At 43.5% G+C, this 26,227-nt stretch overlaps 1 protein-coding gene across 2 annotated transcripts; it reads right to left on the bottom strand.

The window, feature by feature from the left end:
* Positions 1–1,938: 1,938 nt before the first annotated feature.
* LOC310851087 (uncharacterized protein) lies at positions 1,939–25,036 on the bottom strand. Of its 2 annotated transcripts, none has more exons than XR_014567559.1 (4): positions 24,928–25,036; positions 21,866–22,265; positions 12,825–13,029; positions 1,939–2,366 (listed from the first exon to the last, which is right to left on the bottom strand). XR_014567559.1 is itself a non-coding variant. In XM_083753209.1 (4 exons), the coding sequence occupies exons 1-4, from the start codon at positions 24,931–24,933 to the stop codon at positions 2,338–2,340; spliced, it is 363 nt and encodes a 120-aa protein (XP_083609335.1). In that variant the 5' UTR covers positions 24,934–25,036; the 3' UTR covers positions 1,939–2,337. The 2 variants fall into 2 exon arrangements, 1 of the variants encoding a protein (XP_083609335.1); XM_083753209.1 differs by having other exon boundaries at positions 21,866–21,988.
* Between the last annotated feature and the right edge of the window lie 1,191 nt (positions 25,037–26,227).

Raw genomic sequence — 26,227 nt, 5'->3', positions numbered from 1 at the left:
ATCTTATACTCATGCCATGATCTACAGAGATAAACCATATCATAAATTCAGATCCACACACCCCTCCTTACACACTGACCACCTTTAGCCTAAGTAAAAAAATATTGTTACCATTTCCACATGGAAATGGCTCCATCTGTGGATCATTTTGGTTGCCCTTTTCTGACCCCGTCAGAACAGATGGGGTGTTTGGGTTTTTTGGGGGCTCCCGTGTGCATCCTTCACACTTGGCACAGTTTTGCAAAAGCAGCTTTCAGAGACAAACAACTCTTGAGTGTTTGCTTCCAGTGATGAAATGTTCAGTTAAAAGTTTCATTAACAGTTAACATGTAAACACTTCAGTTAATCATTATTTGTACACACAAGTTTACATAATACGGGTCTTCCGGAAGGGCAATTAACTGTAAAAAACAAAACAAACTACCACATTCTGCTTCTAGTTGGTTTTTTTAAAGTGGAAAGAAACACCTACAAGACAAGTGTTTTGACTCATCTTGTAGAAAGCAGTGGCTCTCTGCCAGGATATAAATACGGATCCTTTGCAGCTGTATCTTTACATCTTTTTACTTCTTAATTACTACATTTAGACCCCACCTTTCCTGCAAGTAGCACACATGGTTCTCCTTCTCCCCAATTTGTCCTCAGAGCAACCCTGTGAGGTAGGTGAGGCTGAGAAACTGCAACCAGACTCAGGTCCCTCAGGGAACTGAGTGGAGATTTGGACTCTGGTCTCCCAGGTCCTAGTCTGGCGTTTGCAGCCTCCCCACTTCAGAAGCTCAGCCCCCAACTCATAGAGAGGGATGCACATCTAGAAGAAGAAGAAGAAGAGTTTGGATTTGATATCCTGCCTTTCACCCCCCTTCAGGAGTCTCAAAGCCGCTAACATTATCCTTTTCCTTCTTCTCCCACAACAAACACTCTGTGAGGTGAGTGGGGCTGAGAGACTTCAAAGAAGTGTGACTGGCCCAGCAGCTGCATGTGGAGGAGCAGGGAAGCAAACCCAGTTTCCCAGATTATGAGACTACCGCTCTTAACCACTACACCACACTGGCTCTAGTCCCACATCTTGCCCTCACAGCGGCCAGATATGCCTATGGGAACCCAGAGGAGCACAAGAGCTCTCCCCCATCCTGTGCCACACGCCTGTTGCAGGACATAGGAACCCTCTTTCATCCACTTGTTTCTACCTTGCCTGTTCGTCTATCCAAACTCCATTCTTGAGTTTACAGCTGACCAGCTTAATCCCTCCATCAGATTCTGGGGCAGATTGTGAAGAATGTGATACCTCTATGCACTTAAGTGCATACATGCAACCCCATGTGCTCGCTGCCTCTCTCTCATTCCCTCCCTCTCTTTTTATTTTCTTTAATGGCAAATGGAAACCACAGAGTCTCAGAGGAAATAAATTGGCCAATTGAGTTGGTTTGTAACTACCTGACACACAGGGGGCCTTTGCTGAGTTGGTGAAAGGAACAAAAGCAGCTCCTGTGCCTCAAAGGATTCCTCTTTTGGGGCAGCAGGGAGTGTAGTACAGTATTATTTTTTCTTAGGATTTAATCCACTTTCTATTAGCACATCCCGCTGTTCATGTCACTTAGAGCTCACCTGGCAAGCCAGGTTTTGATGCATTTTTATGGAACAGAGATGCCTTGGCAGTCAGGTGCTCAGGAAGAGGAAAGTGGACATGCTCTCTTCGTGCCTGTAATACTTGAAATGCTTTGGGGTACAGAGAAAGGCACAACAGGGCATTCTAATCATTACTATCCCCATAATGGTTATTTCCAAAGCATTTCCCAAACAAGATGTCTGGCAATCATTAAAATGCAATGCAATTGTTTTGTCAGATTTACCATCTAGCGGACAAGGACAGGAAAGAAGAAACGATGTAACAGGAAAGGAATGAAGGAGAATTTCTTAAAAAGTCAGGGGAAACAAGTGTACCTTCAAATGCTGCTTTATTAAAAATGTGCTTTGAAGTGTGTGTTCACATTGACACTGTTCCCCCTGCAGGGTAAGCATCAGCTCCTACTTTCCCCCAATATGAACATGAGCAAAACGTCAGTGCTTTGTGCATTAATAGTGTCATATAGGCAGTTAATACTGAAAACTTGAATCACACTACAACTTTAACAGGCTCCTTCTGACTTATATGAATGATTAATATACAACACTTGTTTATAAAGTCATGCTGATCTCAGCTTCTTGCCTCTGCTATCGACACAGATATTTCAACTGGGGATGTAAAGGCTGAAGCCCTGTTCCTTCAACAAGTTTAATTCAGTCTATTTAGCTTGCCCCCCCCCCCTTGTCTGTATAGTTTTCTTCTTCTTCAAGGCATCATAGCTCTAAATATTTGGTTTGGTTCTCTGAAAAAAAGGGAAAGACAATATTTAAGCTCTTCACACAATTTATGCAGAAATGTACTTCGTCAAAAGTCCTTTATTCCAAATTTCTGAAATATGCTGCTGTTGTTGTTGTTTAAATGCTTTTAATGCTTAACTTTGAGCTACCAGCTGACTAGGGAGAAAAATCACCAAACACCTGGGCCTGATTTGATCCTAGAATGTCCCACTGTCCCTCTTTTCACTGGAGAAATGTTGGAGGATTTGGAGTTATTCAACCCCTGAGAAGCTGCATGTTTAGGGCGGTATCCAACCAATGTGCCCCATCAGTGCAAGGATTTCCTCTCCTTCCCCTGCACCTATTGCTAGAACAGTTTTAGACAGCGGAGTAGCTTGCCGGTCAGCTGCCCGGTGCGGCACACATGTCCTGCAGCTGGGGGCAGGGTGATCCGGCCATGGGGTTGGGGCGCATTGCCTGGAGCCTCTCCGCTGCCTCCCCTTCAGCTGTAGGGTGGCTGAGGAAGAGGCAGTGGGCAGACGCAAGCCCCATGCTGCCGTTTCAAGCAGAACAGAGCCTGCAGGCACCCAAGCCGCCACGTCACTCCCAGGAGAGACACGTGGCTCGGGCACACTGCAGACCCCGCTGTGCCAGCCCCCACAGTGTGGTGCCCAGTGCCAGCCATGCTCCGTTACGTTTGTTGACTGAACTAAAAAGTTTCGTGAACCCCAATTTTTTTTAAAAAAACAACTCATATTTTTGTCATTTTGTCACATATACCCCAGTGATGACACCCAGGGCGGACCGCACCCCCCCTCCTCCGTCACTGGTTTTAGGGGGCACAGGGAGGAAGAAGGGGAAAGTCCCATTGGACAAGTGGAAATACTTGTGGTGACGGGATGGTTACTCAATGGTCCTTTGGATGCAACTCTTTGCCTCAAATCTCAGGCTATGCAAGAGCTAGGGACTTTTTAAAAAAGAGAGAAAACTGGGAATCAGAGGCTTATGGCTCATCCAGGGGTGACAACTCTCTCCTTGCACTTACAGACAACAATGGGAGATCCATTGTCACATGTAACATGTCATTTGACCCTTAATACTCTTACCTCCCAGGTGCTTCCAGTTCCTGACTTCATTATTGTACTGAGATTGCTAATTAAGCACTAAAATTTAAGACAACAATTCATTGTGGTTGAGCACTTTCCCCCGCTGTCAAGAACTGGTTCTCTGAAGTTACTTCTGATGAAGCTCATTAAAGTACGGGAACAATTTTTCATTGCTTCTTGGCCTAAGGTAGAACTGCAGAGAGGAGTATCAAAACATACCTATGTGTTGCCATCCCCATTGCTGTTTCTGCTTGTCAATTAAGAATGGGTTTGAAAGAACCAAAACTTAAAAGAGTTCAGGATCTGTTTTTCCAATGAAATAATTTGCTTGCATAAAGATCCGGTTGTAATAACGCTGCCCACAATATGTGGATTTGTTTGCTTGTTCCTTCTCGACGCCCACATCGTTTGCAGGCAGAAACTGTGATATCTGCAGGCTTTTCGTTTTCTTCTGTGCAGAGAAAGGGTGGAATACATAATTGCTTGATTTCAGCTGTGATGGGAGACATGACGAGAGAACACTCTGGATACTTCCCTTCAGCCCTTCATCATTCAAAGCATTGGTATCATAGAAGGCACATCAGTGAGCAGAGGCTCAGCTGGGAAATGACTCAGCTTCTCTCCCAGAGACAAAAGCAAACAGGTTGGGAGGAGGAGAAAATTGAAGGTGGGAGGGAAGTAAAAGGAAACAACATACACTGTGTTCTTTCATAACATGTTATGTACATTGTACGCTACACTTCACAGCATCTGAGTCATCCTTTCTGTCATTGTCATGATGCCCCAGTTGGGTGTAATGTAAAAAGGTCAAGATATCCATGCACAGAAAGACAAACTCCTGATAGGACAGTTGTGGTCAGGCCATCCTGCTCCTATAGTTAGCAAGGCTTCTGAAAAGTGATTTTTAAAATTTACCAGGTACTGTGAGAGAAAGAGGAAAGGAAAGACAGCAAGCTCATTTGGAACCTAAGTATATACACCATAATTGTAAAGCATGTTTGAAGCACAATTCCTTCATCAAAGAATTATGAGCACTCTGTAGTTTGTCAAGGGTTGCTGGGAACTGTAACTCTGTGAGGGATGAACTACTGTGCCCAGAATTCTTTGAGGGGGCGGAAATGAGTTTTGTATGCACTTTAAAGGCGTAGTATGTTTGCAGCCTGAAAGAAGCAACTGTATCCCAATACTCTACAGACACACTCTGTAGCAACAGTGGCGTAGCGTGGGTTATCAGCACCCGGGGCAAGGCAAGTAATTTGCGCCCCCTAACCCGTGAGCCAGGTAGGGGCAGAGAGCTGCGAGTGCGAGCGCGCCCCCCCCAGATGTTGCGCCCAGTGCAGCCGCCCCCCCTGCACCCCCACGCTACGCCACTGTGTAGCAAACATCAGGGAATGGGAGTACTCAAAATTCAAGATGGTGTTTTGGAACGGGAGAACAACATGTTAACAGCATGGCTCGCACTAGCAGGTGCCAAAGGCAGCTGTTGCAAAGATCTAGACCAATTTGGGGGCCATTGAGCCAAGAACTTGCACTGCCACATTTACCTCTATTCCTCCATTCAGAGAGAGCTTAACAGCAACACATACATTGCCTTTGACCAAATTGGCTCCACGACCCCAGAATAGCGGGGGGGGGGGGGCGGGGAGCAAAGAAGGAGCATAAAGGAGCTGACTTCCCATCCCACAAATGTCCTGCAACTTGTTTATTTATAGGTTTCTACAGATTTTTGAAGAGAAATAATGCAAAGGGGAATACAGGTAAGTAAAACATAAGAAAACAAAGCAATATTTTTGGTGCATTTATTTGGAATGGCTGATGCAGCTGGTGGTCCAGACCAACCGAAAGTTCATTTACTTATGCAAATAGATCTGTATATGGTGTCTATGTATTGGAAAACGTCCCATTTTTCTTGTGCTTGTAGAAGATCACCTTCTCCTAGGCTGCTAGCTGAGTCATTACTTCTGCCCACTGTATGATTTGAGGCTGGGGCTGGTGGACCTAGTACTGAAGTGCTAGATGTGTAGCCACCATGAGTGCCCTTATATTGTCCCTGTGTCAAGTTCCAAAGGACTAGGACATCATTTGATAGTACTTTGGCATCTGTAAATCTCAAGGAGATGTCCAGGACCATGTTTAGACGGTTGCCTAACCTATGATTGAAAGACTGTACCTTTGGAACAGGACCAAATCATATAACATGCAAGGCATTACCATGCCAACACATGTCATTATCAGTTAATTAGCCAGGGAGAGAAGTTGTGGCTGGGGAAACCCAGCCAGATGGGTAGGGTAGAAATAAAATAATAATAATAATAATAATAATAATAATAATAATACCCTAAAGGTATTCTTTTGTTGTATCAGGCATAATCTAATATCTGTGGAAATCAGCCTCATACTTGTTTTCTATTGCCTAATATTTATTATTCTTTTATTTATTAAATAGGCTGTGTAGTTCTAAGGGAACTTTCCCCCTGTATGGTTAGTTTAACTGCTCCCTGCTATGTACAAGACCCGACTTAAGCAAAACCAAACCTGTGTACATTTCTTCTCAAATTAGACACCTTTTGTTCAGGTTTGCTCAGTAAAGTGACTTTGCTAAGATTAACCACCTCATACGATAAATTATTGAGGGAAAATTCTAACGCCCTGAACATTTCCCCCAAATTCTCTTCCCTGCCCCTGCCCCCAATTCTTTGGGTTCCATTTATTTTCACACCGCCCCACAGCCTAGGGCAGAAAAAACCATCAGGTAAAATTACCTGAAAAGGATTATAACAAAGTATTTATTTTGTCCACTTCCAGCATTTTCTTCAGCTTCTCACTGTATTGCTTTCGTTAAATTTGAGCCTATGCTTCACCATTATGTTGCAATAAAGTGTGTGTGTGTATGTGTGTGTGTGTGTGTGTGTGAACAAATAAAAGAGAAGTCATTCCCCCCCCCCTTACCATTATGCATTCCTCCACACACCCATCCATTTACAATGGGGAACGCTACATCAGACACTGAATGCCTCCTGATTTACACCAGCACAGCTGAGAGCAGAATCAAATTGTCTGCACATGCCCAGAGCAGCTACATGGCTCTGTCATAGGGGTTGTGTGCCCTGTGCGATGCTAGATTGCCCACTGGGAAAAGGATGCCTCTCACAACTTAATTTCTTGTCCAATCTTATGACATTTTGTTTCTCAGTTTGAAGTATCATCAGCCTTGCTATGTTGTTCTGCACTGTGTGTACAAGCAGTGGTTATCGGGAATATGTTGAAGGCAGTTAATTAAAATGTGTTCTCTCTTTATCACTCTGGTGCTGTTACAGAACGTGCAAGTGATGTTTCCATAACAATCCCTTTCTTGCACATCCATTCCCATCAAGGGGCCAGCTGCTCTCCTGCCTCAGGAGTGACCTGACTGCCTTTTTTTCAAATGTTTTCAAGTTGGCCTGCAGCACAGAGCTTTGCTTAAAATATCCAGTGTGACTCAGCTAGAAGGAAATGTAATATGGGACAATAACTAGAAATGAACTGCCTGGTGTGTATGCTGCCATGTCTGTAGAAAAGAAGAAGTACAGGGTCGTCTCTGTGCATGATCAGTTTAAAAGCTATATATTTTTCTTTAGCTCAAGTGGTTAGAGAAAGATCATGTTAATTCTGTTTGTTGCACAGATCAAGAGTTCAACACCGAAAAAGTAATTCTCGTTAAATACAGTGGTATTATTCCAGTGGTTATGTGCATAGGTCTGTAGCCTTATTCTGAGATGAAAATCATGCTCACCTTTGAAACCCATAATATGCCTAGACCCAGTTGTAGTTTATACAGACTGCTGCTATTCTGAGGTGGGATTCAATCACATACCAGCAAATTCAGGACCTGCAATTATAGTTGCAGTCTTGCAAAACAAATCCACTTCTCTTTTTGAAATAAGGAAAGTAAAGGAAGCATGTACTGGGAAGTGTAAGAGAATACCTGCTCTGATGCAACGTTGCATAGGTGTCACCTTCAGAAGAAGAATCGAAGGGCAGCAATGTGCAGGGAGTGGCGTCATGCGCTTGACGTCAGGACGTTGGAGAAGAAGAAGAAGAAGAAGAAGAAGAAGAAGAAGAAGAAGAAGAAGAAGAGTTTGGATTTGATATCCTGCTTTATCACTACCCGAAGGAGTCTCAAAGCGGCTAACATTCTCCTTTCCCTTCCTCCCCCACAACAAACACTCTTTGAGGTGAGTGAGGCTGAGAGACCTCAGAGAAGTGTGACTGGCCCAAGGTCACCCAGCAGCTGCATGTGGAGGAGCAGGGAAGCGAACCCGGTTCACCAGATTACGAGACTACCTCTCTTAACCACTACACCACACTGGCAGAGGAGCCAGGGGTGGAGCCAAGCGCGGTTGCTCGGCCCTTGAAGCCATGCTGCTGCTGCTGCCGCCACTGGCCTAGGGTTGCTTCCTGCCACCTTTGGACTTGGGGCCCCCCGACCCCCTCCCCAAAATATTGGGGGGCCCAAAGGGGCTCAGCCCCTAGGAGATTGCGCCCCTACTATGTTGTCTAACCTCCCTGCAGATAAATACGAGTGAATGCTCAATAAATAGCTGGCATTGTGTATTCTCCCTAGAACCAAATCAGGATGAATGGTCAGTAAGCAGGTTGCCTAGAAGCACCCATAGTCAGTAGAATCAAGCAGTAAGTCTCCTGGGGAAAGTCCTCATGAAATTGGTGGTATGGAGAATTTGAACCTCTGGGAAAAAAATAGTGAGTTTGGTGAAAGCTAGGCTAGAAAACTGCGGGAGGCAGTGGAAGACAGGAGTGCCTGGCGTGCTCTGGTCCATGGGGTCACGAAGAGTCGGACACGACTAAACAACGACAACAACAGGCTAGGAAATGTCAGTCCTCAGTTTAGAACTTGTCACATTTCCTGCTCCAAGTTCCGGGTATAGGAACTTGTTTGGCTATTTTGCTGTATTTGTTCATCAAACCATTGTGAATCAGAGCAGGAAATAAATCTGAATGCCCCGCCTCCCATATTGATCCCACGATGTACTGTACTTTTGTACTTTTCTGTTCAATGTTGCAAAAAATAGGAACATTCTGTGAAAATAATTTTCATAGTAGAATGGGTGACTTGTACTTTGTGGGTAATGCTCATAAATTAATTTCTCCTTGAAGTCTTAAGAAACATCTGTGCTCTTGCATGCTTAAGTGAACATCTAAGCTGCCTTATACAAAAGCAGACTATTTATCTCTCCAGCCCAGCATTGCCCATTTTGACTGGCGGCTCGTCCACATATTTATTGCAAGTGAACTTTTTTTTTAGGGGGGTGGGGACAATGACATATTGTCAGACTCCATGTCTAATGGTGGTGAAAGGCTATATCTGTACATCATGAGTGATATTGGATGTCTCAAGAAAAGAGAACCTGTGCATATTGAAGAAAATGAATACAAAGAAATCTATTGCAAATCATGCCCCCTGAGATCTGCTAAGAGGCTCCAGGAGATGGCAGAATAGATCTTCTGGAGCATCTTTTAAGATGGTGGCACATAGTGTTCCAACAGTGCAGCAGGAGTGTGCAAAATCCTATGGTATCTTCAGTATAGGATTATGCCTTAAAACTACTTCACATACACACGCATAGAGACAACCTGCACACAAACATGAATCAATAAACTACTAAAACACTGAAGAGATACAAGTGCTGCCAACAAGAGAGCAGTTGAGTGAAAACTCTTCACACTGGCAGGTGAAAAAGCTTGCTGGGAAGGGAATGCCTTAAATTAGAAAAAGTCTGGGGAGAGGGCAAATTGACCTCCCCTGGCAAGGAGTTCTACAGATCCAGACCAATGAAGAGAACTGGCAAGATTCCAACCTGTGTGCCATGTGTGTTCTCAGGGATGTGGCTCAACCGAGCGCAAGGGGAGAATCAGTCTCAGAAATTGAGCCAAGTGAGAGAGAGGCCAGCGCTGCAGACGAAAGCTGGCTGACAGAGCCAGGAAGGGGGAGCTCGATCCCCCTTCATGAAGAAGTCACAGACACAGATAGCTCTCAAGCAGGGGAAGAGTTATGAGGCAGTCAGAGTGTTGCTAGGCAACCAGCAGAGGACGGAGAGTGTGTCTAGTGGAAGTGGGGAGGGGGAAGTCCAACCTCTCAGTCCCCGTCACAGAGATTAGACAAGGTCAGAGTGCAACAGAATTTGGTGTCCTTCCTGCTGTGAGAGGGGCGGAGATTGAGACTGACCAACTCCTTCAATGAGAGCAGGCTAGAAGCTGAGCTCTGGATGTGTTTTTGTAAATAAAAGTACCATAAAACTGTTGGAGGGTCATTAATTCTTATTGAGGCTTGCTTGCCTGTCTGAGATCATTACATTTGTGATGTATAATGTTATACACTGGCACCAACTATAGGGAACCCTGGGGGCCCAAGCACCCACACCACAGGGCATCCAATGTGACTTCTGGTGGCATCGGAAGTCACATCAGAGGGCTTGTGAGGCCTCGGAAACCAGCTCTGAGGCCTTGCGAGGCCTCCAATGCAACTTCCAGTGTCTTGCCCTGTGAGGTGTCTGAGGTCTCATGGGGGCTCAGATGTGACTTCCGGGGTTCCCAGGCACCACTGTGGCGCACACAATGTGACGTCATGTCATCACGGTGCAACGTGATATCATGCCATCACATTCCATCATGCGCCACTGGGCACCCACAATCTGGCCCAAGTTGGCACCCCTGATGCTATAGGTGGATGTTGTTTCATAATGTGGATGTATGTGGATGCCTTTGCAATGGAGTGCACTTTTAGCATACATGACTATTAAGGCACCAGCCAAAAGTGTCCTTTTGTACTCAATTCCACCTGTAGGTGATAACAGTGCCTTTAGCCAGACCAGAATGAAGTGCTTGGCCACCAAGTTGTTCAGTGATTAGAGAAGGTAGATAGAAAAATTCAGTTTTGCTCATCTGCAGGCGCTCTCATAGTTAAATGAAAAATTCCCCTCTTATTCGTCTTTTTTTCTTCTGTGCTTGCCAGAAGCATTTTCTGAGCTGCTTTTTCATAGGCAGAAAACATGTTGATGTGTGCTTTTCAAGTCAGCTGAGTAAATCTTCCCATGACCCTACATATTTGGGAAATATTTTTAAAAAACAAACTCCAAAACACAACACCACAAAGATTGGCCTTGTAGCAAACGCCTTTTCAATAACTGTGTTCCAAGCATTTGCGTCAAGCAAATGGATTTCCAGGCAGAAGCTTTTTCTACCAATTGCTTCATTAAGAGTACTTGTGTGAGGTGATTTGCGAAGTTCTGGGGCCTGATACAAAAGATCTTTGATGCTGTGTCTCTATGTTCCGTACTTTGCCTTTCCTAATATTTATAGAATCTTTCCTACTGACAATATATCACCTCTTCCCTTTCCCTCCATGTTCCCTTGCCATTAAGAGTCTTGGGTCACTATGTCTCGGTCTGGTTTCCAGGGAGCTTGCGCATTATTTTTCTGTATATTTGTTTTATTTTTTGCCTGCTTATTCCAGTAACCCTTGCACAGATTCCAGGCAAAGCAAAGTTTATTGGATCAACAAGCTGAGCAGAATGATAATAATCAGAGCACGCCTCAGAAAACAGAAAGCTGCAGAAAGCACAAGATTCCTCTTTCTCTTTTATTTGTATTTTGTCATCTCTTGAGGGAACTGATAGCAACTGAGTCTAGTATGAACATTTTGTTTCATGCAACCCTCTTCTCTGAGCAGCAAGAAGTCCCCAAGGGTGCAGGCTTTGTTGAGAAGATTGATTGATTGGACATTGATGATGCTCTGTGTAATATTTGACTTTATTTCTAAATATACAGCTTGCATACATGTAGAGGCACAGCTTAGACACTTGAACAAGCAGGCAGATCTACTATTCTACATTATATCTCCAGAACCCCTAATGTTCTTAATTCAAAGAGCCTTCAAAACAAAGGCCTCACTCTCACTGTCTCACAGGTCTTAAGGTCTTTTAAAGAACTTGCACAAAGGATGTTATCAACTAGTCTTCCCAAAGATGGTACTGTTGTTTTCCACTTGTGGCTAGCTTGCTAGAAAGTGGAATAAGACTGATCCATCTTCTCCAGCCATCATGAAACTTGACTACCCAGTGTTAAAGTGCTAGTCAAGGAGTCACATAAAGCCAACCTGTATTGATATTAAGTGCCTATAAACAACAATCCAGGTCAGATTAAATTGCATTACATCACCTTAATTGGAACAACTCCCTGGGAATAACCTCACATATGAATTGCTCACTTGTTTGTAAATACAGTTCCTCCTTGTGTATTTCTGATGGACTCTCTCACCTTGGAGACAGTTTTGGTTCCATTTTGAGCAATGGCCTCAATACGGAGATGAGACGAGACTTGGTTAGTACCCTGGACAGCTCCATTCAGGACTCAAATTAGAATTTACATAAAAGCAGAGCTCAAATGTTGTTTCAGCAAGAGGCATTCTCAGACCGAACCTTAAGTAGCAGCTGCAGCGCTGAGACACCAGCTCCGTCTTCCAAAAATAAAACATCTTCATTTAAAGGGGTCTTGCTTACTTTAGGCCTTGTTGACTCTGACTGAGGGTAGGGGAGACTGTGGTTCCAGTAGGGCTTCTGAGATGGATCCTTTGAAGTCACAGGAAGGTAGCACAACCTCCTCAACCTGCAGAGGTTCTGGCACAATGGGCTCCTCTTGCCCACATGCTTCCCATTTACTACTCCTGGAGCTGGCTCTGGGAGCAATTCCTTCTCCAACTCCAAATCCCAGTCTCATCCAGAGAATATGGGGACTCCAACCCAAGTGAAGCTGAACTTTCAGCCCAGACATTGGAACAACAACTTAAAGGGGCAAAAAGGAAACTGGATTTTTAAAGAACAAGCAAAAACCAAAACTCTCTGTTATTCTATAGTACAAGAATTCCTGCGGGTCTGAGCAAGAGAATATTCACCTGAATACCACTTGAATGCTAACCCTCTGTTCGCCCCACAACCTTTATCTTCTTGTAATATTTGGATTTATTATTTTATACTCTGAAAAGAAATCCAGATTGTAGTTCCCTTCCTCAAATATGCCCCCTATATGAAGATAATGAAAGAGATAACAAACTGTATCTTCCTTGCTAAGAAGGAACGCTATCCTTGAGCTGTGATCTATTTATTTTTTTATAACCAAAGCCATCAATTCCTTCCAATTTGATATCCATCATCCAGGATGTTACCACAATTAAACTGTGCTGGCAAGTGGCCCATTTGGAGACATCTGTGCTGTGCAGCACATACTAACAGGGGTGCAGGGTGGAGAAAATTATATCTCTTCGCACTGCAATTACAGCACTATTTTGTCATTTTCTTGCAGATGTACTCTGCAATGTATACTTACCCCCCTCTATGTTATTTCTTTCCCTGTCCCTTCCTTGGCCTGCAGAAAGATTATTATTGCTTCTCCCTATCCCTGTATGCAGAAGAAGGACTGAGTGACCAGCTGCCTTGTGCAGAGTGACGCAGATCCATTTCCTGCTGCTTTCTGAGCCAAGGGCAGTTGTGCGTAGTCCTAGCATCAAATAGATGTATGTGTTCTTTGGCACCTGGGAAGCAAAAAGGCAAGTTTGGTAGTTTTTAATTCCTCACTTGAGACAGATACGCAGTTTGGTGAAGTTATATGGATGGTGTGAGCTATGTGGAATCTGACTATTCTATCTAGATGTAAAAAAAAAACCCAACCACATTGAATGTTTAACTATGAACTATGTAGTTGAGAATAAGGTCTTTCTCTGATGACCAACTCAAACTGTGGCAGCTACAGGAAGAAATCACTCAAGGTCCAAGGACATGCAGATGCATCAGCTACACCATAAGAACCCACAGGCATCTAAAGACGTCAGATCAAGTTGGGTCAAGGTTTTGTTTTTTTCAGTGTGAGCGCCAGCTGGCCTGAATCCTGCACAGGCTGCCATGTGATAATGTCAGCATGAGCTGGCTTTTCCACATGGCTGCCACTAGCTGAGATTATCCTTGGATCAAGTTTGTTTAACCTGTGCTTACTTGAATCAACAACTTTATCTCAAGATTTGTTTACGATAACGTCCAGGGAACCCTCATGTCTTTGCAGTCATGTCTGTCGGCTGACTATTGCAGACCATTAATGGTGACTGCCAATGTTATAAATATGCTCTTTGATAATTGTAGTGGCTTTTCTTGGCCTTGGGGTGGCCTGGTCTGTAACAAGCCATCAAACTGCACTTTGTAATTAAAAAAAGAAGCCACTACAGGTCCTTTGAAGTAGTGGAGGCAGTTGCCCCAGGCCTCACACACAGAAGGGCCCATCGCAGCACTGACAGTACAGGACAGTCCCACCAAGAAACAAAGGAAGGGAGGCCACAAGTAAGCATTCAGACCCTGGGTTTCTCAGGGTCTTGAAAAAGTCTAGGGCAAGCTACTAGGGGTGTTGAGTTTGTCTGCAAAAAGAACCCCAAGGATCATATTTGATCAGCCGGAGAAAGGGAACCGTTTTAATTTGGCCAAAAAGTGTGAGTTTCTGGAGCTTGCTAGCAAGAAAGTCTGGTGCTGCTGCTGCTGCTGCTGCTGCTGCTGCCGCCAGGAGTTGCTGTGGCTTTGGCTAATTGGTGGTGGCGGGTGTGTTAGGTCTAGCATTTCCACTCTGCGTTCCTGCTTACTTTACTTGTATGCTTGTTCATACACTGATATTGCAAAAGTACTACATTCTGGAAATATTCTGTTCTCACAATGGAATTGCCTCTCGAGAGCTGCCCTGGACTTTCTTCTGCTGAGGGAATGAGCAAAACTAATTTTTTGTGGGATATGTACAGGGTCATCCCTAAGCCAAATGAGCCATTTGCTCTGGTGGGGGATACTGGAAGTGCCAAAAAACCTGACGCAGCTTCTGAGTGTCACCATGAGCAAAAGAAAAGTCTTGAGCCCCAGTCATCGAATGTGGCACTGGGAATGTACACTGGATGCCCTTCTGGGGCTATTCAGTGTTGTACTTTTTGCACAACTGTAGCAGAAAGAAAGAGTCCTTGTTTGTTTACTCCTTGTTTGCTTCGTTCTTTTATTTTCATTTTGAAAGCATAAGCTGTTGTAGGCTTGAAACACAGCGAAAGAGTCCTTTTCATGGATTTGTAAACAGGGCTGTAATAATAACTTGCCCTTCTTCAATGACATTTTTCATCTTCACATAACAATAATATTTACCAAGCTGAGCATCACAAGTCCTTCTGACCTGAATCATGCCCTGATGTGACATGTTACTCTTTTCATGCTGAAAAAGATGCCATGCCTCTGTTTAAATAATGAGTCATTCCAGGTGTTCTGGCAAAGCCCACGCTCCCTTTTAATGTAACAGGCTCGGAGGAGAAGTGTTTTGTGTAAACCGTGTAAAGAAGGCTTGCAGATGGTTACAAAAAGCAACTTCCCCCATAGCCCCCCCTCTTCATTGGTTGTTCTTAACATCTTAGTTTTGATGTTCATCCTCCAATAGTCCTGAAGGATGGTCTAAGTTGAATAAAAATCTTCATTTAGTAGTAACTGTAGTGACTTGTTACAAACCTATTCTGTCTCTTTGTCTCTCTGTCTCTCTGTCCATAAGCTAGCGAGTGGAATACTTTTGCAACTCTGAGTTGACTAGGGTGGAACAATAAACAGGGAGGATATAGAAGACTCTTCTTCTGCTTTGAGTCTTCTGACCCAATGGCCAAAGTCTCCAGGGACTGTGGCACTCAGGGACCAGCTGCCTTCCTGGACTTCCTCTTTGGCTATTTGTGGACATGCATCTGGAAAGATCTCACGCCCTGATTTGGCCCCATCTCTTTATGCTGTGAGATGCTCCACCTGACCCGGGTCATGGTAGGTCATCCATTGAGCTTCTGCTATGAAATGAATTGCCATGTGGGTTAGAGAATGCAATTTTGTGTGGGACTACAACAATCCTTTGAAGAGTGTACCCACTGAATCAGAGACAGGTGGTATGTGGGAATCAATATGACCAGCTCGGAAGGTTTGCCTTGCTTAAGACCTCTAACCAAAATAGAAAATGGATCAAATCTTCTCTAATGCTTATTCTCCCCCCCCCCCTTTTTTGCAATAGTCTGAAGCTTTTCTGCAGAATTGCTGTCCAAAGCCAATTGATAGTGACAATAAAAATAATAGGAGGCTTTCTACACCATCACTTTCTAGTGCCACAAAGGTGCACTTGCTGCTTTCTTGGTGCAGTGGCAGTATGTATGCATTTCCTTGAGGGTATACTTTTGTTGCAACCATTCACATATTATTCGAGAATATTTTCTATATTTTGCATGTAGTAAAAGCACTGCTTCCTCCAGACAGCACACCCATTGCTATTGCAATTGTAGTATGGAACACTGTTGTCTGAAGGATGGCCATAGACACTTACTGTATATTATCTGTGGCATCATTAGTGATGTCACAAATAGTCATGACTGTACCATTTTGTGAACACCTGTGTTTCATAGGGACGCGGGTGGCACTGTGGTCTAAACCACAGAGCCTAGGGCTTGCCGATCAGAAGGCTGGCGGTTCGAATCCCCGTGGCAGGGTGAGCTCCCGTTGCTCGGTCCCTGCTCCTGCCAACCTAGCAGTTTGAAAGCACACCAAAAAGTGCAAGTAGATAAATAGGTACTGCTCCGTCGGGAAGGTAAACAGCATTTCCATGCACTGCTCTGGTTTGCCAGAAGCAGCTTAGTCATGCTGGCCACATGACCCAGAAAAACTGTCTGTGGACAAACCTCAGCTCCCTTGGCCAGTAAAGCAAGATGAGCGCCACAACCCCAGTGTTGGACTTAACTGTCAGGGGTTCTTTACCTTTTTTATTCATGAGGTTAGACTGTATTCAGTCTTTATTGAGTGACTCTGCTGATTTGTTTGCTGGTTATTGTTTTTTTAAAAAAGGTATGTGCACATCTGCAAACAAATAGCTACATGCATACCTAAAAGGACCTCAAATTTCTGGAGCTCATGGTGTGTGAGGAAGTAATCATTGAGGGATGGGGACAACTACAGACAACATGAAAACATCCCATCAAGTGCCGGTCACTAGTGTGGATGGGAAGCACTGAGATAGATTCTGGAGACTTAAAACTGAAAGTGTTCATGTGCAAGTGAAAGTGCACAAATGTGCTCACAGAAATAGTGACCTATGAGCAAATTAATGCCCTGGTGTGTCATTCTAGACAATCGACACCCTGCTCTGCCTGAAACAAGCAAATTATAGATGTGTGCTCCTGCCTTCTTCTCTTGCCTTCCCAAAGAGAGTACAGTGGTACCTCGGGTTAAGTACTTAATTCGTTCTGGAGGTCCGTTCTCAACATGAAACTGTTCTTAACCTGAAGCACCACTTTAGCTAATGGGGCCTCCCGCTGCTGCTGCGCCGCCGAAGCACAATTTCTGTTCTTATCCTGAAGCAAAGTTCTTAACCTGAGGTACTATTTCTGGGTTAGCGGAGTCTGTAACCTAAAGCGTCTGAAACCTGAAGCATATGTAGCCTGACGTACCACTGTATAGGTCTTCCATCCAGTGTCTCAACGTCTGACTTTTGTTAATTTATGTATATATTTGACTGTTATTTTTTAGAACTGGAAAAAAAATGTTCTGAAGAGGGATTTTACAAACTGGTTGATATGTGTGAAAGGGCCAATAGAAGAATCCCACTGACGTCAGTTCTCTGGTGTCTTTTTCAGAACCTCCTCCAGTTTTTATTCTCTTCTTCTTTAACATACTTTACATCTGGCTTGTGCTTTTGTTACTGCAGCTGGGCCAACAGTTTTAGTGATTTCTTCATCTCCATCATAACTCACTAGCCGTACTCTCTGTCAGCAACATATTTATTCTGTTCTCTGGAGGCATACGCAGGCTGATGGTTTTCATTAGTACATAATCTCTAGTTTGCTCCCAGACTAATTTATCTGACTAGTAATCTCAGCATTCTGATCAATGACCTAGAGTCCTAAACAAACTCCACAGTTTGACTTTCTTTAGTACAAAAGTATTGAACCTTCATTGCAGCAACTCAGGAGAGCCTTGCTCTTTTGAACACTGATGCAAATAGAAGGGCAGGAGCAGGAAGAATGTATGAATGTCTCAGAAGCAACATGTGATGCATGGGGTATTTGATCTTTGCCATTGTGATATGAAACCTCTCCATTTCACTATTACGGCTGGATGAGGGGAGAACCCTGCCCCTCTGAAGTCATCTTAAGAGTCGATGTGGTATTTCTCTGAAATATACTCGGAGTCGAGAGTGGATTTCATGCTCTTTATTCAGCTCATAATGGTGAGGAGGAATGGAAGTTCCCCCAGAATGTCTGCTTTATATACATTATTTACACAATGGGTCCCACGTGATTGGCTAATTCCGGGATTCTCCTGTAGGCCAATCAGGTTGTGGATTCACTTCCACCTGGAGCTGGATTGGGTGGCTCCTGTGGACCAATCAGACTGCTGCATTCTGGAGCCTATTGTTCTAGGACCAATCAGGCTGCTGCATTCTGAATCCTATTGTTCTAGGACCAATCAGACTGCTGCATTTTGGATCCTATTCCGCTCAGTACATAACATTCTCCCAGGCCTGATGCAGGTGGTGGGACACCAGAAATGTCTGCCCCAAAGAGGACAACACCAAAGGGATGGGTGCCCTTCTGCATTAATGCCGTTTTGAGTGAACCCTGTTTATTTCTGAGGTGCCACCCTTAAGTGGGTAAGACTGGAACAACAAGCAAAGCTCTCAGACCGAGTGGAATTAATCGATACATAATACCATCAAAATATGGGTCAATTGGATGAGCTCTAATAGGGCATTGCAAACAGCTGACAAACTGCTTGAGTGAATGATAACAGTGTTATTTTCCATTGTCCAGTATTTAAACCGATGACTCAGAAGCATCCAGTCTCCGATAAACAACAACAACCCGAACAACAACCCAAATCTCTTTAGAGCTACTACTTTCAGCCTGAAAACTGAGCACTAAAAGCATGAGCTAGGGTGATTTCAAACAGAACTGAAAGTTACCAAGGCAATTTTTTTCTTCAGTTTTTCTTGTTATTTTTTTTTAATCTAAAGAAAATCCCAGCACTACTATGAAAGCCTTCACCATACATTACTGTGGTTTTGGTCGAAGACGGAAATGCAAAGCTATGGTAATTTGCAACTAGAGACCTTCCCACCAGCTCACTAACAAAGGAGCAAAGGCCTAATATGAGTTGTTGTTCTTTTCTTTTCTTTTTTAAAAAATCATTTCAACAAAGCCAACCACAGCAAAATTTTCTTCCATAAAAGGTAGCATCTTTCTACTTGGTGATTCACATTCATCTTTCTGGCGGATCTGAGCTTGTGTTGGAGCTTGCAGGCTTCTTGTATTGTTTCATTTTTATTTTAAATCCTCTCTATAATTTGGAGTTTTAAACTGAACTGGGTATAGCAGATGACAGATGTGGCTCCCTTTCCCAATTCTCTAATATTTATGTCTGCAAATGTTTTATTTGGAAGTAATCTGCCAGAAGAAGAAGAAGAAAAAAATGCTGGGCCCAGCTCCATATCCCTCTTCCATCTCAAGACATTCCTGGGTCTAACAGCACGAACTCTCGCAGATAAATATTTAGGAGAAAGCAGAGAGGTTGTTTTACTGAGACACACAAAATGCCGTTGGGATTAAACTGAGAGCCACCTCACCTGCCAGACTGTGGGGCAGTGAGACAAAGGCTTTATGACATGCGTGCCAGTGGTGGCTAGGGCCAGTGCTTTTTTCTGAAAAAATGTTTAGGGGTACTCTCATTTTCCTACTCAGTATTGAAATGCTGCCTCTCAATGAGGCCAAACTTAGATTCACAAAATGTTTAGGGATATGCATCCCCCTGGGTCCCCCCAGAAAAAAACCCTGGCTGGGGCTAATGAAAAATGTGGGTGAAGCTCTCCCCCCCTCACACACAGTTGTTTGTACACAAACACACACATTCCTACATATCTACATTTTTTAAAGCACATGCATTCTTGAGGGAAGGATTAACACTTCCCTTCTCAGCTGCAAAAATGTCCCCTGCCCTGCATGGCAATTTAGACAACAACAGCAATCTCCTCTTCTTAAAACATTTTCATTATATTGTTTTAGTATTGATATGCTTGCCACCCTAGGCTCCTTTGGAGGAAGGGTGGGATACAAATTCAGTAATAATAACATGAAACTAATTTAGCTTGAAAATGTTCTCTCATTGGAACCAAGTGGAAGCTTTCTTCAAGCTTTAACACTTTCCTTTCCAAATAGCATTGCTTCTATACCCGCCCCATTGTAGAAAGGGACAACCATGATCGGGAATGCTGTGAAGAGCAGGGAGTATTTAACCCTTTCCTCACTATACACAACAGTCCCAATGAAAACCACTCCCTTCTACAATGGGGGCAGAGGAAAGGGGACTTGCCCACTTGGCTACAGAGTTTTAGAAGTCTTGGAGCAGAGCTGCTATCCCACTTCCTGCATAAAGAAAAAAACAGTAATGATTGAGTGCTGCCAAATTGTTCATATCCTAAATCAACCCAAACTATGATCAGTCCCAGTAGCAATGCTTGAGATTTTCACCCATAAACTCTTGTCAATTACAGAACTAATAAATGAAACTCTGGCAGGTGGCTGCAGGCTCATAGCTCCCCTGCCATCAGAAGCCTTTCTGTGTGTCAAGAATATATGACTTTATGAGCTGCGGTCTAGGTTGCATCTCAACCACTAATTCAATTTTAAGGTGTCTGTTGTTTTCAAACTGCATTCTGGGAAGCCCCATTGTTGCTTGGAAGCTTATCAAAGGAGATTAGTAACAGCAGGTAAATTTCCCTGAAGCACAGTTCATGCATAGCTACCAAATACTAATTCAGATTGTTGTGGGTCTCCTATCAGTTTCTGTAAGTAGGGCTATTGGTATGAGGCAATACTGGGCTTGACCGAGGAGTGTTGATAGCCTATGCTGCCCCAGTGTTCTGTCTCCATGGAAGCTAAAAAGGCTAGGTGATGGTCAGAAAAGATAACTAATCTGCAGAGACACCCCCCCAAAAAAACCCCACATACACAGTCTAGCCAGGCAGAGGTCTTAGGTGTCTGTGTATGAAATGAACAACAAACTAGTTTGAGTGAGACAGAGGGAAACAAACAGAGAATTGAGTTTGGATCCTGGAAGCATCTTAGGGTATTGGAGATCTGATGTGGAAAACAGTGGACTTGGGCTGCCTGTTGTTTAAGCTGTGCCTCCATCTATGCTCAACTTGTATATTTAGAAATAAATGCAGATATTACAAAACACCAAGAAGCCTCCAGTGGCCTCCTTCCAAAGGAAATCAAGGTGGGGTTAGTGCTGCATCCATAGAACATATCAGCACTCAAGAGAACTTGGATGAGCATAACTAACATGCCCCACCAGTCCATGTTCACCAGAGATAGTTCCTATTTTCTGACCCTGCTCCTAGTAGACCACTCTGCTTATTTTATCTCTCTTGTCCCTTGCAGCGGGGGAGCAATATTTTTGGAATGCCTTTAGAAAATATTGCCAGTGTACACAAGTGTTCATCAGATTTTAGTTTCCTACCTTAGGTCTCTAGCAGTTAAATATCTGAGCAAGAGGGAAGATGCAGCTACTCTGCACATACACTTGTTTATTGATTCCATTTATCCTGACCTTCCTCCATGGGGGTTCAGGTGTGGCCCACATGGTCCTTCCCATTCCCATTTCATCCTCACAACAGTGGCTGCAAGATGGTGACTGGCACAAGTGTGGAGAGGTGGGTCTCACTGGCCTTAAACTGGCACTCTAGCCATTACAACACAACAGTTCTCCACATGCACCCAGATGGACAAGACTATGTGACGGATAACTTACCCCATGGTGGTTTACCAGTGGCCCTTCAAATACTATTGGACTCTAATTCCCATCAGTCCCATTCAGCATGGCCAGTGGCAAGGAATGCGGGGAGTTTCAATTCAGCAAATATCTGGAGGGCCACACATTCCTTACCTTGGCACCTTGTGTAGGACAGGGTTCCTGTAAAGGAAATTGTACATGCATACATAGCAGCAGTCGACCTCCTTTACAACACCAGGGGTGGTAGGTTCTGTGGTTTACACACAAGAGGTGGAGGTGACCAGAGTTTTTAAACCTAGCCGGTATAGGTCCTTTCAACCACAAATAAACATATAGTTCTTCCTTTTTCAGTATTTTTTTAAAGTTGGAGTGTATACTGCATTGGGAAACAAGGGATAACTGCTACCCCCCCCATAGCAAACCACAAATAGTTCAAATAGTATTATAATCTGCAAATAGTATAAAGCCACTGGTATATATTGCAAGAGCAGTTCTTGTGATATATGATGGCAGCTATGTCACACTAGGCTAAAGATAGATAGATCCTTGAACCTTTAATCGCAGCTCTAATCCTTTTTGCCTCTTCATTGCTTTCCTCTGGATCTTCTTCAGGTGGCCCGTATCTTTAGCAAACACAGGACCCAACTTGAAAGGACAAAGTTCTCCTGCGGTGGTCTGAACAATGCAAAGCAAAGAAGCACCGTCACTTCTTGTTTCACTAAGATGCTGCGGCCGATTCTATGATTGCAGCCTCAAGATGGCATTTGATTGTTTTGCAATAGCATCGCATTCCTGGCATAAGTCCTTTTTTGTGTGTAATCCACTAGATGCTCTTGTCAGATAGATACACACCAGAACTATGGAAAGCCATGCAGAATAGATCTTTGTTGCTCTTCCACATTGATTATAGCTCTTGAGCAGCTGCCTTCTTTGGATTTTCCTTTTTTGGCTTCTAGGTTGGAATAATAATAATATATAATAATTTATTATTTATACCCGGCCCATCTGGCTGGGTTTCCCCAGCCACTCTGGACGGCTTCCAACAAAATATTAAAATACAATAGTACTTCAGATATTAACAGCTTCCCTAAACAGGGCTGCCTTCAGATGTCTTCTAAAACTCTGGTAGTTTTTCCCGTTGACATCTGGTAGGAGGGCGTTCCACAGGGAGGGTTCCAGTACTGAGAAGGTCCTCTGCCTGGTTCCCTGTAACTTTGCTTCTTGCAGTGAGGAACCGCCAGAAGGCCCTCGGAGGAGGACCTCAGTGTCTGGGCAGAATGATGGGGGTGGAGACGCTCCTTCAGGTATACTGGATAATCCCTCACTTACCAGTAACATTCACTGGTGCAGTTAGTTTTCAGCTCTGAACTTAATTTTCTAGGTTGGGGGGAGTTATCATTTAGATAAGCAATGTTTCACACCAAGGAAGGGTCATAGCTTATGTGTTGCATGCAGAAGGCCCCTGATTCAAAACTCAACAAAGGTAGGACCAGGAATCTACCTAAGGTCCCAAACCTTGGACAGCTGCTGTTAGTCAGGGTTAGATAGGCCAATGGCCTGGCTCCATAAAAACTTCCTAGAGTCCTACTTTCCTAAAATAAAGTTAAGCTACAAAGTTGGAAACACTGCGCCAGAGTTACTTGTAGTGGTCTAGTTCCACACTTGGATGTAAAATTTCCAGGCCTAGTACACAGGTTGTGGATTGAGATTTCTGCAAATAAAGATGGTGGGTGTCCCATCAGCACTGTGATTTGCAGTGCACCCAGCTGTCCTGTAAACAAGTTTATAAAAGTTTTGTGTGTTTTTTTTTAAGGTAGGAGGAAGGCATAGGATATTCAGAGTCCACTGGTGAAAAACCTGAGGCAAGGGCCCTCTGAAGTACCTCTAATAATGGCCATGGCCATTCACCTCACTATGCTTGGTGGGGCTCATTGGCGTAGGGCTTCTGAAGAAAATCTTACAATTTGGCTGGTTTTTGTGGTAGAAGATGGTCTTACCCTCTTTAGGACTTTTAAGGCCAAGTTTTTTAAATGGGTCAAGACAAGAAGTGGACTTGGAGCCATAACATCTGACTAAGCACTGGTGTAATATGACTGAAATGCTCACTCTGAGGTAGCAATCTTGCAGCCATTTTCAAAGGTAACCTTACATGTAACTCATTGCAAATGTCCAAAGAGGTTGTTATCAGAGCATGGGTAACTATGGCCTGGCCATTCCCAAATGGTTGCAGTTGGTTTATCAGGCAAAGCCGATTTGGGAATGGCCAGGCCAAAAGGTACTTCAAGCCACAAAGGCTACCTGATCTTCTGGTGACAACCCTGGCTCAATAAGCACCTCCAGGTTTCAGATCTGATCCCTGGGTTGAACACCACTCACCTACACTTCTGAGTAAAAATCAGAGGAATGAAGTCTCTTCGGCACAGATAGACATGCTGCTTCTCACATAAATATGCATGGAAGGAAAGGAAGCTGAGTCTACATAGCCACGCAAGCTTTTAATGTCTCAACCTCCTGTATTTGTTTTCTTTATATAATTTCTGATTATTTAAGGCTAGCAATGTGGCCTTGATAATTTAATCAGTTGAACACCTGATATTTTCCCATGTTTACACTTGGACACACCTGGCAGTGTTCTCCATATACTGTCAATAATTGAGTTTGGCCAGCATTTAGTAAGGTGCATCACTGGTGCATTTCCATCAGTGAGTTGAATTTTCGGGATGATGAACAGTGAGACAACAAGGCAAAAAGATGAGGCAAAAGTACCATCGGCATTACCTAGTCCAGTGCTTCCATAATCCAGGTGTCAAGTAAGTGATGAAATTACCATTATCTGTGTTGAATCCAAGCAACCCAAGCCATTTTGTTGATCTCCCTTTCTAGAGACCAGCAAGGCAGAAGTTTAAAGCTAACCATGGAATAAGCTCAAACACATCACCACTAGCAATAGCAGTCTACTTTCTTTTTAAAGGTCAGTCAGATGTTCTGCATCACATTCCTTGTAAATTGACGAGACTGTATTCTTGAATTATTGTTTGAAAATGAATGGCTTGATATTAGATATTGTTGGACATAAGCTTTCATGGACTGGAAGTATACTCAAAATGGTTATCCATGGAGCAGTGCAAGTCCACAAGCCATTGGCTGCTGGTCCACAGTGGCTCCACTGCAGTCCAGGTTGGATGGGACACTTCAGGGACCAAATAAGGCGCCAGTCCCTGGCACACTGGGGGGCAAGAATTGCCAGTTGAACACATCAGAAAGCTTGAGTAGCACTCGGCAAGAGTTCTGCATCTGATGAGGGGAACTCTTGTCCACAAATTTAGATGGTCTTGAAAGAGGATTAGGCTAATGGAGTTCAGTGGTACCTCAGGTTAAGAACTTAATTCATTCTGGAGGTCCGTTCTTAAACTGAAACTGTTCTTAACCTGAGGTACCACTTTAGCTAATGGGGCCTCCCACTGCTGCTGCACTGCCGCCACACAATTTCTATCCTGAAGCAGGAGTTCTTAACCCAAGGTACTATTTCTGGATTAGCGGAGTCTGTAGCCTGAAGTGTCTGTAACCCGAAGTACCACTGTATAGGCTATCAAGCCACGATAGCTATGTCATACCTCCATTGGCTGTAGGCCTCCAAATACCAGCTGCGGAGGATCAAAAGTGGGGCGAGTATACAGATTGTATATGAATTTCCAATTTCAGAGTGAAACTGCTATGGCTTTCATCCATGAACTAAGAAACCAAGACCGTGGCAGCTGAAATGCATTCCAATTCATCCTTAAAAGCTGGATCATTCCCAATAATCATAAGGAGCAAAACATTCTTTTTTAAAAACAATTTGTTCACTGGTTTGCTAGTGGAATAAAAACTACTCTTGCAGTGCAATCTAATGCATGTCAGAAATAAGTCCTATTTAATTCCATGGAATGTACTCCCAGGTGAGTGTTTGTATAGACTGAGGCTTCAGATGGTCTTTAAGATGGTCTTTCTTTCCAAGAAGCAGTTTTTATTTTCCTTTATTAATTTCTTAAATTATCTCACATTCAAAAAGCGGTGCCTATTATTTTCAATTATTATTTTCAGTGAATTGTATCTATAACTGGGCCTTCAATTCAAAGGTTTTCATGGTGATATAGTAATAGTTGTTTCAAGAAGCTGAGATGATTTCTCACACCATGGCTTTCTGATGACTAATGATAACAATTGTATCAAAGAAAGCTGCCATAGGGACCGGGAAGAGTCATCATTTACCAAGAGGAATCAGAAGCAGTTGCTTCAAGTTACAGCAGAGGACCAGATGAAGCACTTCTTATTTTTAAGAACAATTGCACAGTGGAACATGTCGTGTCTTCTCAGAAAGCTAAGTGTTAGGTTAAGGTTAAGAGTAAACAGCAAAGACATTGGGAGAACAGGTGCCACTTGGTAGGAAGATGTATTCATTTCCCCCAAATTGGGAAGTATCCAGATTTTTGGTCAACAGGGACAGGTGAGACAAATTGGTTTGCTTCTGATTCTTCCATATAATTTGCTTGGCATCTCAGGCACTGCCTCTGGCCTACATGAAGTATGTGGTGTGGAAGAGGCAGCTAATCGGGTTTTAAGGGATTGGCTGAGGTACAAAGACAAGTAGTACATTTCTGATGTTATGATTTTATCTATAGGAACTGTATTTCGGGATTAAAGAAATCTTTGGAATCCAATACTAGTGATTCTGTGGAGGTTCTTACAGGTCACCAGAATTTATACTTGACTGTAGCTGAGAACTAGTAATATTATAGCCAGGATGCACCCTTGCTGTGCTATTAAACTTGAGGGAGGAAAGTTAGTAAGTAAGAAGTGTGCTTGGGAGTGCTACATAAAGGAACACTGGGTGAGCATCTAGGATTACTAGACTGCAGCAGAATATATGTTTTC

This window comes from Podarcis gaigeae, assembly GCF_964106915.1.
Source record: "Podarcis gaigeae genome assembly, chromosome: 1".
Lineage (NCBI taxonomy): Eukaryota > Metazoa > Chordata > Lepidosauria > Squamata > Lacertidae > Podarcis > Podarcis gaigeae.
The sequence above is the reverse complement of the archived record's forward strand: the minus strand, read 5'-3'. Positions and strand labels throughout refer to the sequence as shown.